The sequence below is a fragment of the Lepidochelys olivacea genome (assembly GCF_965140295.1).
Source record: "Lepidochelys olivacea isolate rLepOli2 genome assembly, chromosome: 1".
Classification (NCBI taxonomy): Eukaryota; Metazoa; Chordata; order Testudines; family Cheloniidae; genus Lepidochelys; species Lepidochelys olivacea.
Genome location: NC_140411.1, coordinates 121,635,084 through 121,649,003, shown reverse-complemented (window position 1 = coordinate 121,649,003; position 13,920 = coordinate 121,635,084). Strand labels below are relative to the sequence as shown.

At 41.7% G+C, this 13,920-nt stretch overlaps 1 protein-coding gene and 1 long non-coding RNA gene across 5 annotated transcripts in view; one reads left to right on the top strand and one right to left on the bottom strand.

Annotated features, from left to right (window-relative positions):
* LOC311514729 lies at positions 1-1,097 on the top strand. Its single transcript, XR_014709925.1, has 3 exons — positions 1-74; positions 607-756; positions 925-1,097. It is a non-coding gene; the product is annotated as an uncharacterized lncRNA (long non-coding RNA).
* A 9,785-nt stretch (positions 1,098-10,882) lies between these two features.
* Positions 10,883-13,920, bottom strand: part of INPP4A (inositol polyphosphate-4-phosphatase type I A) — a 206,251-nt gene continuing 203,213 nt past the window's right edge. For all 4 annotated transcript variants that reach the window (XM_084612411.1, XM_084612412.1, XM_084612413.1 and 1 more), the window contains one exon: positions 10,883-13,883. In XM_084612411.1, coding sequence (XP_084468537.1) covers positions 13,751-13,883 — 133 coding nt within the window. In that variant the 3' untranslated portion in view covers positions 10,883-13,750. The remainder of the gene's footprint in view (positions 13,884-13,920) is intronic.

The window sequence follows — 13,920 nt, the reverse complement described above, 5'->3', positions numbered from 1 at the left end:
AAGCAGTGCACGGTTGCAGAAGTCACTTGGATCGCCTCCAATTGAGTGGGGCACTTGAGGAGACAATTGTCTAGGTAAGGAAAAATGAGGACTCCTTTCTTTCTGAGATGTGCTATTATGACTGCTAGTACTTTTGAGAAGACACATGGGGCAGTGGAAAGGCCAAAGGGCAGGACCCTGTATTGATAATGTTCCACTCCCATGGCAAATCTGAGGAAACGATGATGGGCAGGATAGTGACATGGAAATATGCATCCTGGAGGTCGAGGGTTGAAAACCAATCTCCCTGCTCTAGCGCTGGAATTATTGTTAGCGGAGTAACCATCCGGAATGTCTGTTTCTTGACTAACTTGTTTAGACATCGAAGATCAAGGATAGGGTGCCATCCACCATTTTTCTTTTCTGCCAAGAAGTAGCGTGGGAGTAAAACCCTTTCGCTCTATGTTGAGCTGGTATCTGCTGTCTCACTCCTAGTTGTATGAGGTGCTGTACCTCCTGACGGAGCAAATGTTCATGGGAGGGGTCCCTGAAGTGGGAGGGGGTGGGAGGGTGAGTGGGGGATAAGGAGAGGACAGGGATGGCATAACAAGATCTGATCATTTCCAGGACCCATCTGTGCGTAGTGATGGCTTCCCAATTGGTAAGAAACAGTCGTAGATGATGTCCAAAGAAATGGATGGTTGAAACTGGTGCTGAAGAGGGTGTGAAGCTTTCTTTCTATACACTCAACCAAGACTTCAAATTTGTTTATTTGAGGTAGGAGAGTGGGTCGCCGTCGATTATGGAGGGCAATGTCCTTGGGTTCTGGGTTTATGGCATTGTTGTTATTGCATATCATATTGTCTGAAATGTTGATTTTGCGCAAAAGCATGGTAGCACGACCGTTGGTATGGCTGATATCTGTACTGCCTCTTTTTTGGGCAGGTGGCTGGATGCCTAAAGATCTGAGTGTGGCAAGTGAGTCCTTCATGGAATGGAGGGCCTCATTGGTCATAGAGGTGAAGAACTTGTCCCCATCGAAGGGGAGATCTTTGACAGTGCTCTGTATCTTCTTGGGAAAGGAGGAAGAAGCAAACCATCAGGCATGCCGCATGATGATGGCCACGGCTGTGGATCTGGTGGCTGCATCAACAGCATTGAGGGCAGCCTGAAGAGCTGTGCGGGAGATCAATTGGCACTCAGACACCACTGCTTTGAATTGTTGTCGTTTGTCTTCTGACACATCGTCAATAAATTGCATTACTTCAGCATAATTTTTGTGGTCATATTTTGCTAAGAGTGCCATGTAATTAGCTACTCGATATTGCAATTTGGAAGATGAATACACTTTGCGGCCAAAGGAGTCCAGTCTCTTGTTATCCTTGTCAGATGGGGTAAATTGGAAGTACTGGTGCTTATTTTTCTGATTGGCCCCCTCAACCACTAGTGAATTGGGTGATGGGTGTGTAAACAGAAACTCGGAACCGTTCAACAGGACAAAATATTTGCGGTCCAGTCTCTTGCTAGTGGGGGTTATTGTGGCCGGGGTCTGCCAGACAATTTTAGCGGGTTCCATGAAGGCCCCATTAATTAGTAGGGCTATTTTGGATGAGGTGGTAGCTTGTAATGGGTTGGTAAGCTCATGGTGGGTTCCTGGTACCTCCTCCAAGGTAATCTTGAGCTCATCGGCTACTCTTTTAAATAAGTCCTGAAAATGAGCGAGCTCATCAGTAGTGGAAGGTGGTGGGGACACCATGGCCTCCTGTAGTGGTATCGCCTTAGGAGAGGTGTGGGGAGCGATGTCCTGTGAAGGCGGAGCAGCTACTTCAGGTCTTATCTGCTTATCAGTTAAGAAAGCTTCGGGGAGGATCTAACATCTTTCCTATGGGCAGCACAGTGAACACCCGACTGTGTCGTGGTGTAGTTCCATGGACCCCGGTGTGGCCATTGCCCACAAAAGGGCATAGGTGGTCCCATCCAGCAGTTACCATACCAGTGTGGGTAGCCACTAGGATAGGAGGATCGTGCTTTAGTTTGTCTCCCACTTGCAGAAAATGGAATGTGGGAGGAACATTGTGAGGAAAACGTTCACCATCCTCCTCGTTCTCCTCCTCCTCCTCGCCACTTGAGAGGCTTGAAGCGGTAGGGGAGTACTGTAGATAGGGTGCTGACGGTCTCGGTGCCGAGTAGCGGAGATTCAGGGGCATGGGACACTCAAGTCCCCTGGATGTAAAAACTGAGGTGGTGCAGTGACTCCAGGTGCTGAATGATAAGGCAGGAGAGGAGTGAAGGGTGACTGAAATGGAGCTGGTGCCACTGCAGTTGGTGCAGGCAGAGTCTGTGGAGGCATCTGCTGAGGCGGCATATGTGTCTGCACCGAAGGTTGCCCTGGGGGTGCATATTGTGCTGAAGGAGTAGGTGCCCCAGAGGTGGGCACTGTCTGGCAGGCAGGCGACATTAGGCGGCTCGGGGCTGGGAGCGTCGGCTGCGGCGGGTGAGAAAGCGGCACCATAAGATTAAACGGTGGCACCGTGACAGCTCTCGGCACCGTGCTGTCAAAGGTGGCCAAGGGAGAGCTGTAGGAGGCGGGCAGCTGAAAGCCCTGAGCCTCGGCACCAGGTAGCTGAGCAGCCCACTCACGGTTGGTGCCTGAGGTGCCGGCAGAGTCAAAAGTGCTGAGCTGCGGGCACTGGTGAGGTGGAAGCCATCTGAGACTTTTTTGTTGAGGAGCAGCTGCTGAGGGGGGAGGAAGCTGGCCATTTTTTGTTTTGTCCTTCTCCCTTGAGGGTTTTAAAGAGCTTTTTTGGCCAGGGTCTGAGGGAGTTTTTTAATAGGAGCAGTTTCAGTCTGAGCTCCCCGTCCTTGCGGGTCCACGCTTTGAGCTGGTTACAGTGGATGCATTTTTGGGGTACATGAGACTCCCCCAACCTGCATACACACTGTGAATGACCATCCGAGATGGGGATGGCATCTGTGCAGGAGGCACATCTCTTGAAACCTGGGGAGCCGGGCATGTCCGTAGCCGAGGAGGTTTGGTTGGTTGGTTGGTTTTTAAATAACTCTAATAATGAAACTATTTTTCTTAAATAGTAACTCTAAAACCTAAACTGTCTAAATTATACTGAGAAACGAAACTAACTATGACTAAATCTGAAAGGACTGCTGAACTCCGTCTCTAGCCAAAGATGGTAGAGAAGGAACCGAGGAGCCTGGGCCGTGCATGCGCTCTTCAAACACTGACAGCTCATGAGGCAGGCACTGCGTGTGCACGGCCCATAGGGGTACTGCTGTAGAAATCTCTGATCGAAGGTTCTGGGACGCACCTTGACCTGAAGTGGAGCACCCCCAGGGACATCTCTCTCAAAGAGGTGTTATTTACCTCTTCCCATAACACAAGAACCAGGGTCCCTCAATTCGATTAACAGGCAGCAGATTTAAAACAAACATAAGGAAGTACTTCACACAGCACACAGTCAACTGAAGAAACTTGTTGCCAGTGTATGTTGTAAAGGCCAAAATTATAACTGGGTTAAAAAAAGAATGAGAAGTTCATGCAGGACAGTTCCATCAAGAGCTATTAGCCAAGATGGTCAGGGACACAACCCCATGCTCTGCATGTCCCTAAGCTTCTAACTGCCAGAAGCTCAGACTGAATGAGAGGGGATGGATCACTTGATAAGTTGCCCTATTCTGCTCATTCCCTCTAAAGCATCTGGCAATGGCCGCTGTCAGAAAACCGGATACTGAGCTAGATGGACCATTGGTCTGACCCAGTATGGATGTTCTTATGTTCTTATCACTTTAAAAAATAAAAATTAATGTTATAATCAAGTAATTACACAGTTGAAAATGCATCAAGCATATTAACTTTTGATGCTAACTTCAGTTTATTTCTCTCATAGGTTTAAATACAAAAAAATAGGAATGTAAAAAATTATGAACCTAGAGTTATACATGAAAGGGGACTGGTGTCCCCTTATTAAAACTCGGTGGGGGTGTTTTGGTTGGCTAGCTCCCAGTACCAAAAGAAAGTGGAAGGGTCGATGGGAAATCAGGACTCTGAGACTGACAGTCCCCAGGAACACTGAGGCCAATGCTCCAGGTCAGCCTGATCGACGGGGCGAGCAGGCTAATCAGGGAGTCAGGAGGCCAGGGGGGTCCCGTCCTCCGTGTGAGCAGGAATTGCCTGGAACAGAGAGTGGGGCCGAGCTAAGCCAGACACTGGGGCCAGAAAAGCAGCCCAGGAAGCAGGTCAGTGCTGGGAGCAGAGTCACAGAAGCAGCCTACAGAGCAGACCTGTCATGGGAGCAGAGCTGTAACAACCAGATCCAGACGGCGCCAGAGAAGCAACCCAGGGAGCTGGAGGCAGAGCTTCAGTAGCAGCGTAGCTGAGGCAGAGTGGAGCTGGGGCTGGAGCAGTCTGGAGCCGGGTGCAGTGAGCAGCTGGGGAGAGCGAGGGGGACCCTGGGCAGTGGCCCAGCTCAGGGAGACGCCCCCCTCCAAGAGGCCTTGCAGGCCAGACTTGGAGGGGGATTGTAACCCCAACAGGGTGGGGGCGACACTGGGAAGAAAGGCCCTGCCACCTAAAGCCTGAGAGCATGTGGCCATCGCCAGAGCAAGTGTCCAACCCACGGCATCCCTGCAGCACAGCCAGGGCCTGAGAAGAAAACCTGGGACTTGTGAGGAACAGACGGAACTTCCCTTACATTCCAGAGACGCTGGTTGTGATGTCCCCGTGCCACAGAGTGGGGTGACAAGTTTTCCTTTAACCTTTCCCGTTTTTTCCTTATTTTTTAAAATTGATTGCTGTTTAATAAATTGTATTTGCTTTGAACTGTATGTAATGATCAGTGGGTCAGGAAAGCATCCAGTGCAGAGAGAGTACCCTGGAATGGGGACACCCAAGCTCCTGCCCTAAGTGACCACGACAAGGTTGGGGGTCGAGTCCCCCAGGAATCCTGGGCCCAGCCCTGTGGGGGTTACGAGGACTCTGCCACACAGGAGAGTGGAAGGGGAGCCTGGAGGTCAGGCAGGCCTCCAGGTTAAGGGAGTGGAAGCGAGGACTCAGATCCTTTCGCTAGCCCATTTCACCGGGGTAGTGTATAAGCCAGGAAAGTTCCCCACAATAGCGGGACCATTCCCCCGCTTACATACACAAGTAATAATAAATAAAATTCCTGAAGGAGGAAAGAAACCAATGTAGTTCCTACTTAATAGTAAGATTTTTACTGATCCCTTGATGTACACATCAAAGAAGCTTTCCAAGCTTGTGTGAAGTAGCAAATTTCACCAAGGTGGAGCAACTAAGTACTCATCCTAGTTGTTAATAATGCATTTGCACATTTATAATTTAGATGTAATAGAATTACTAAAATAAAACACATTTAAAAGGACACACAAAAGGTTATTTTCAACATCAGGATCTGCTACTTTCACTCTGCAGGCTCAGCATTTGCACTAGCAATTCTTTTGATTTCCAACTCCAGATTTTCTACCATTATGCTTCAACTCCCAGTGTACTCCCTTCACACTCAGCCCATCCCTCTTACAAGACAGTTCTCCACTTTAATGGGACTACACACCTCCACTAAGATGATATCTTCCCGTTCCCACTGAAGCCTCTTCTAAAATTCTATATCCTCCCATGATCTCTCCCCCTCCGGCCATCTGAATTAATGAGCACAAATGAGTAAGTCTTGAGTTCTAATCCAGGCTCTGCCACTGACTTGGTGTGTGGCCTTTAGCAAGTCACTTCACCTCCACACCTCAGTTTCTCCATTGGTAAAATAGGGATAATTATACATACATTACCTACCTTATTGGATGGGGTGAATATTAATATTAAATGTTTGTGACACATTTTGACCACGTCAAGGGATATATAAATGCTAAATTATCCTGTGCCTACAGTTATTGGCACTTTGTAAGCAGCTTAAATAGATCATTTTTACAGAGAGAGAGAGACTCTTTCAAATTCCCAATCTAATAAACAAGGCTTCATTTTGGTTCAAACGATTCTGATGATCACTGCAAAGACAAGTATGCACATTATCCCACAGAGAAAGAAGCCAACACTTAATTGTATGTACAGTACTTGACACAATGGGAATCTATTCTTTCTGGGGCCTTTGGGTGCCACCATAACACAAATAAATAAATACACACACCTCAACTCATACATATTGGTTGCAGAAGCCAGAACTTTATAATAAGCATCAATATTGTTGAAGGCTTAATACAAGAAAATACAGAGAATGGCAGATATTTATAAATAGAATACTAATGCTGATGTTAATAAATTTTTTTTTAAGATGAAATACCAGTTATCGTGTTTTGGAAATGTCAAACTTTGCAACTGCATAAAGGGAAAACAGGGATTCTATCTACACAAATATTTAACCACACAAATAAGAGCTATTAGCCATCACAAATTCCATGTCTTGCTAATATAATTTCCTGCTAACACAAGCTCCTAAGTACACACAAAAAATATAGGTGTGACGGGTTTGGTCAGAGAGCCCCCCCTGGGACTGTCACCTGATATGCTAAAATTACCTCTGATCCTGTTTTCCCTGATGGCTTGGGATTCCAGAATCCTGCTTTGTTGAGCCAGACACGCTAGCCTGCTACAACACAGACCCAGGTCTGAATCACGCCCCCAAAGCTGCAGACGAACTGAAAACCACTCAGCAGGTCACCTATCTCCAGCACACAGACACCCAGTTCCCAATGGGATCCAAACCCCAAATGAATCCATTTTACTCTGTATAAAGCTTATACAGGGTAAACGCATGAATTGTCCGCCCTCTATAACACTGATAGAGAGATATGCCCAGGTGTTTGCTCCCCCAGGTATTAATCCCTTACTCTAGGTTTACTAATAAACAAAAGTGATTTTATTAAGTATAAAAAGTAGGATTTAAGTGGTTTTAAGTAAGCACAGACAGAACAAAGTAAGTTACCAAGCAAAATAAAACAAAACACACAAATTTAAGCCTAATACGTTAAGAAACTGAACAGAGGTAAATCTCACCCTCAGAGATGTTCCAATAAATTTTTTTCACAGACTAGACTCCTTCCTAGTCTGGGCCCAATCCTTTCCCCGGTGCAGTCCTTGTTAACTCCAGTTCTAGGTAACTAGGTAACATTTCTCATGACTGGCAGCCTGCTTTTTTCTGTTCCACCCCCTTTTATAGCTTTGGCCCAAGGCGGGAATCTTGTCCCCACCCATCCTTCTAAATGGAAAAGCACCAAGTTTAAGATGGAATCCAGTTCAGGTGACATGATCACATGTCACTGTAAGACCGCCTCCTTCATTACCTAGTAGCTAGAAGACAAGTACACAGGAAAGGTTGCAGGTAAACAAACCCATTCACAGTTCATTGATTCTGAAGCACCCTTAATGGCTTCCACTTAACATGTATACATCAGTAATACAAGTTTATATCTTATTCTCCTAACATAGAAATAATACATGCAAAGAAATAGGATGACCACACTCAGTAGATCATAAGCTTTGTAATGATACCTTACAAGAGACCTTTTGAATAAATCATATTCCAGTTACATCATATTCACACTCATAAGCTATTTCCATAAACATATGGAGTGCAGTGTCACAATAGGAACTATACATCAGACAACAAAGTTTAATACTGGCAAAACTTATGAAAAAAGATGTAAGTAAAAGATGTAGAGCTGCCATTATACAAATAATCTCTTATGTCATCAGCAACTGCGAACCTCCACATAACAGGCCACAGACCCACAGATAATTGTTGCACTACCAAATGGAAATTTGAGGAGCAGGGGAATAGAATCACAGGGAATGAGAGTCGTAGTGACATAGCAAGAAATCTGTCTGCACTTTAAAATAATTTGAGAGAGCATGTGAGCACAATTAAACTTGCACTGAGCCTTCCCAGTCACAATTTGAAGATCCTTCAGTTCACACCACCTCTAGGAAAATGGATGATGATGGCAATGGTGTAGCCAAACATGTTTCTCTCTTGGACACTGAAAGGATGGGAACTCATCAATAGAGAAACAATATGGTTATTACAAAACGAATTAACAAATACAGTGAAATAAAGACATCTTCCCTAAATGGCAGAATTCCAAATAAAGACAGAACATATTCAGACAGCATTCCCCACAACACCAAGCACATACCCAAGAAGTCACGTAGCAACATAAGCAAAAGTTACATACACATAAATCTACACATTCTTTTCATTGGAAATCTTAAATAAGATTTTTATTTTTGTTAAAAACAAGAGCTGTGTATTCCACATTAAACCTATTTTTTGTGGTTTCTTATCTTGCCCATTCCATATTGCATCAATTTAAAAGTTTTCTTTTATCAACACAAAGGCACCTTTAAAAGATACTTTGAACTGGTAAAGGGGTTTCCCTGTTAAGCTATTTATCCCTTCAATACTATATAAAACCTTTCTGAAGTGCAATACACATCCTTATAAAGAAGGCCAAATTCTCTCTTTGACCTATATGTTCACACAAAAAAGCAGTGACCAAGAGGAGAATCAGGAGGAAGAAATGGTACCCCTTCTGGTTTCACTCCAACCTCAACTCAGGAGTATTAGTTCCTAAAAGAGGTTTATGTCTTGATCCAGTGTTGGTTCCACAAACCTGCCAGAGCTCAGAAACTCCTGTTCCTGGCAGGAATAATCTGCACATGGAAAAGCATAACATGGGGCTGCAAAGAGGCAACATTTGGCTCTTACTTTTTTTTTTTTTTTTTTAAAAGTTGGTCTTTGATGATGTCAAGTTTCCCCTCCCCTCCCCATCCATCAAAACACCTGGGTACAAGGAATAAGCAGCAAAGTTTTACTGAAATGAATGAGATACTTATGTATTTGATCTTGTAGGACAGTGTATTAAATCTGAACTACTGTCTCTGGGGATTCTTTGAAAGAGCATAACTACATCAAACAGCGGTGTAGTTTCATTACACAAATTCCTATCAATAAAACAATTACACCATTAATACACTTTTGTAGCAAGTTTTATGCATACTGTATAAAATGTTATACCTAATTTTTTCTCTGTTTGCTTAATCCAGTTCCATAAACAACATTTATGCTACTGTTTTGATGGGACCATGTGCCAAGAATTTGCATTAATGTGCAGAAAGATAATGTGCAATGGGTGCAATTCTCTACCAGTCAGAGGGCCAGCATAAGGCCTAAGAACCCTTAGCTCCCATTTAAGCCGTAGCCCGAGGGCTTAAGTGGTGCATCAGTCTTGTGCGGTCTGCACAGGGGTGAATTACATCCAACCAGAATACGGCAGCTCGTGTCTTACAGTGTTTTCTTATTCAGTTGTACGTGGGATATATTTTCAAAAAGTAGGAAACTCAACAACAAAACTCCAGCACAAATAATCAAGATTAAACTTCATCCCACAAAATAAAGGAATTCAGTATTAAAGTTCCATCTTCATCTGTAACTAATCCTCTCATGCTTAGGGACCATTTTGCAATTTATACCGCACAATATCTGAAGCCATCTCAGAGCCCATTTCCCTAAGCACAGCAAGATAAGCTTGTGGTGGAAGTGTGAACTCTGCTCTTGTCTTCGCGGCAGGGTTAACTCAGGGTATCAACACCTGAATTAGCTTAGCTCAAGTGAGCGAGGGCACACTGACTACACACTGCGCAAAGCGATTGTGTCTGTAGCTGATGAGTGGTGCTGACTCAGGCTGTAGCATGTATCCACTCTCAGGCCAGCCACCTTGAGTTAAAAGCCCCACTGCACTTGAGTTAAGGTTAGTGCGTGTGGCGGGGTCTCAAGTTAGAGGCAACACTTGAGTTATAACTTGAGTTAACTCAGCAGTGATGTCAAGCCTGGGGTATCCTTATTTCTGTGGGTCCACATCAAATCCAAAATGGTATTTTTATACAGATTCCAAAAATCGTGTTAAAAAGGACACAGATAAATACTATTTTATTATATCTAGTTAGAAGCCTACTAATGACTTTTTTGCCTTCCACCAATCAGGAATTTTTACACTTGGCAATCATGATTTCTTTCTGCATTTTGGATGATGCTGAACATCATTTGGTTGTTTTCTGCTACAATTGTCCTTCCATTGTGAGTAGAAAAATAATCTTTCCAAAAACAAATACAGTTGCATTTGCCATTCTTGAAACACTCAGAGACAAAGCAAAAAATAACAGGAGTGAACATGAAAAGCTTTGCTTAATTCATGCAGAATTTATTGCAACTGAACCAAAATGAAGTTCACGCACTCAGAAGGGGCCCTGTTCCCCTCAAGATCTAATTCATATGGATGGTGAGGAAAGGGACTTGCAAGCAGGATGTTTGTATTATGTAAACAATGAATGCCAGTCGATTCAGGGTAGGGAGGTAGCAGAGGAAACAGGGAGGGATCAAATAGGTAAAGTTGTTCCAGGGGAGAGCTGGCTGTAGTGGAAGCAGGAACAAGAAGAGAAGAGATTCTGGAATAGAAGGGAAGCAGCAAGCAGTGAGGATGGATTGGGAAGTTAGAGAAACTGGGGAGATGCAGTGGCATAAACCACCTCATTTAGCTTGTTTGCTAAATGTCACTGTGAAGTCTACGCAGAATATTGGACCAAATTTGTGTCTGGTTTAAACTACACTGATGGCTGTTCTTCTATGGCGTACACAATGTTTTAGCAAGATCTAAAAAAATAAATAGCTCCATTTTATTCATATAAATGTGTAAAACATATCCATAAAAGATCCAGTGCCTTCCCCATTAGATAAATGTTATCAGATAGGTCAAGTCTGGAGCCAAAGACCTTGAAAGTATTGATTTAATTTATCTTAAACTGATGCATTTAAAAACAAGTCACCATCTCAATATTCTTGTCAGTTTTTTATTGTTTTTCATCCTAAAGACGAGCACATTTACAGCATACATGGATTGGATGAACTAGGAATATATAAAACACTAACCATATGTTTATGATATATTAATACTGCCCAAAAACAAATAAATAAAAGTATTTAAGTGCATAAAGCCTGGCAAATACAACAGTTTTGGGACAAAACAGTATTGTATTATACAATAATTTTACATATATAAATGAAACAAAAGGCAACTGTGCTGTGGGTGCTTTCACGGAACATACACAGAACATACTTGGCAACATTTTTTTAAACCTTAGTATGTTTTATAATTTAAAAAATGTACTCAAAAAGAACATTAGACAGAACTTCATTTTACAATAATCCTTAATGTCTTTCCTGTGCAACAGAAAAGCTTAAACTCTCATGTGAAGGTTCCTATATGTTTAGTTAAAGTTTCACAGTTTTTCTTTTTCGATGAACTGCTCAAAATCTTACTGTTCAATATGCCCTTTAAGCAAGCCTATTTATGTGCATGTAATAACAATGTTGTATATATAAAATATTAGCCGAACAATGATGCTTTACATGAAGTACATAGAAATTGGAATATTCTCCACAAAATAATGCAGTACTTAAGTTTGGTGTTCCACCGCTTTAAAAAGGTGAGCAAAAAGCATGCACATAAAGAGTTTTGGAATTCTTTTAGATTAGGTGTGTATATAAAATAAATAAAGGTCACTATAATTTAGAGTGGATTTAATTATTAAGAACTCCATAATGCTAGTGAGCAGCTCTAGTAATTGTAGTAACTCTCTTGCATTATTCCCCCTCCAAAACTGAACACAGAGTTCCAGTGTAACAATGTAAGAATTTATAAATATGCTTAACTACATGATTGAAAAATATATGAAACAAACTGATCAACTAAATGTCACCAGTGAGAAACTCTGAGTTCTACAGAGTACAGATTACATAAAAAGAAATGTGGTGTTTAATAATGGAATAGGGATTGCAGATTTAACAGAATGAATGGAATAATATAAATCCAAAGGATTCTTACTGAAAGTTGCTGGGTTTTTTTTTAACGTGTATTTGTTTTACATATTGTCAAAAAACAAACACAGGTTGTTTCATTTGGGATGAACAGAGACAGTGGAGTTCCCAAGGATTGTTTCTGCTATAGCCATGAATTAATTATTCAAAACAGGGACAGGACCATAAATACTTTTTACAAACTTCTAGACATATGCATATCTTACACAGTATTCGCCATTTTGCTATCTTAGTAAGGCTGAAATAATAATAAAAAGCTAGGTCAACAAAACAGTCTAACTGGCACGTGTGACACTGTTAAATGTTGAACGGCAAAAAGCAAAATGTGAAAACTACGGTACTTAAAACCCCCAAATTTATGTGGGAGCAGAATGAACATGATCAATAGAGCAGTGAGAACACAGACGAACACCAGGAAGACAGAGAAAGAAATGAGGAACTGCCACATACATACCTGGCTGTTGCTATTCTATTATGAATAAACTGACCATATTTCCCATTCTGAAGCCTACTTCCTTAAAATCCCAGGGGGAGTGAGCACTTGACTATTGTATATTGGGCTAAATGTGGCTAGGGAAGATTAATCCTGATAAAATCTGGAAATTAATGTTTACATTCATTTTTTAGAATCCATACCCTTTACAGAGACTATTTTCAAGGAGATCTGTTGAACATTTCTTATAAGATGCTTATCTGGTCACCTTAGTCATGAGATGGAATAAGTATGAGGTTTTAACACGTTAACAGTTACTTGTATCAAAATAGGACATTGCTAGATTCACCAGAAATATATGTTACGATAATAATAATCCCTGTGCATTATTCTGACAGAGCTCAGCTGGGCAAAATGCAATGCTAAACAGAAAACAAATTTTTGTTATGGAAGGATTTGGGCAGTTGTGGACATTTATAGACCATCGTTTGGTTAGCAGGTATTGAAAATATCATCAAAAAAATTTTTAGATACTAACACGATTGACCTGAAGTGATATAAAAAGCCATGGAAAAATGCATTACTTAATACACAATACCATGATATTTACTGACTTGCCTGTTATGCTATAAGTTACACTACTGTAATGGGGAGATAAAACTGTATTTGAATTTTATAATATTGTTTGTTAGCATTCACCACTAATCAAATGCAATCACACAAGTGTTTGAAAAATTTAAAAAGTTTCTGAAATCAAATAAGGTGATTGTGGGTCCAATCCTGAGCCCAGTAAAGTCAATGGGAGTTTTGGACTAAGTTGGAGCAGGATAGGACTTCATGTCAGTATCTGGCCTTGTACATTACTAACTCCATGTATGAAAGACAGCATTATATATACAGTAAAACATTTTAAACTCCTGACTTTTGTTTTGACATTCTTTTTTAAAAATTAAACCATTGTTGCTTGATTGTAACAATTCATTCTACACTCATCCGACTGCCCAGGGTCCAATTAATTTACTATTTACAATGTTGAGATTTTATTCTCAGTTTTAAAAAGTATTATGAAAAGCTTACTCTCACGTCAACTCAGTATAAAAAGATGTTATGTGAAACACCTGCCTAAACACCATTCATAAAGTCCTTGACGATCCTGGAGGTACCAAGCTATTTCCATTTAGGTAATTATTCAGTGCTACAGTATTTGTGCATTTTACATACACTGAAGGCTATTTAAATGGGCAGAGAGTCATCAAGCTAAGGTGTCAGAATAACCTTCATAGATTCCAATTCAATAAAGTAACATGCTCAATATAACCTAGTGAAATGTACAAAAATTGGTCATCTGGTCTCGATGACAAATTCATATATTAAACTAGAGTATATCCCTGTGTTTTAATGGAACAGCTAATTACAGGACACAGTATGCTTATGTTTCAACTTTTCCATAAGTTCCTTCTGGAGGCCTGTAATGCTTTGGGAAAGCCTTCAGTTGCAGGGAATTAAATGCATACTTGCGACATCCAACATTCTTCATTGTATTTTCTCTTCGACAACCCTCACTGGGGAAAAAAACAAGCACAAAAAAATGACAGCAGT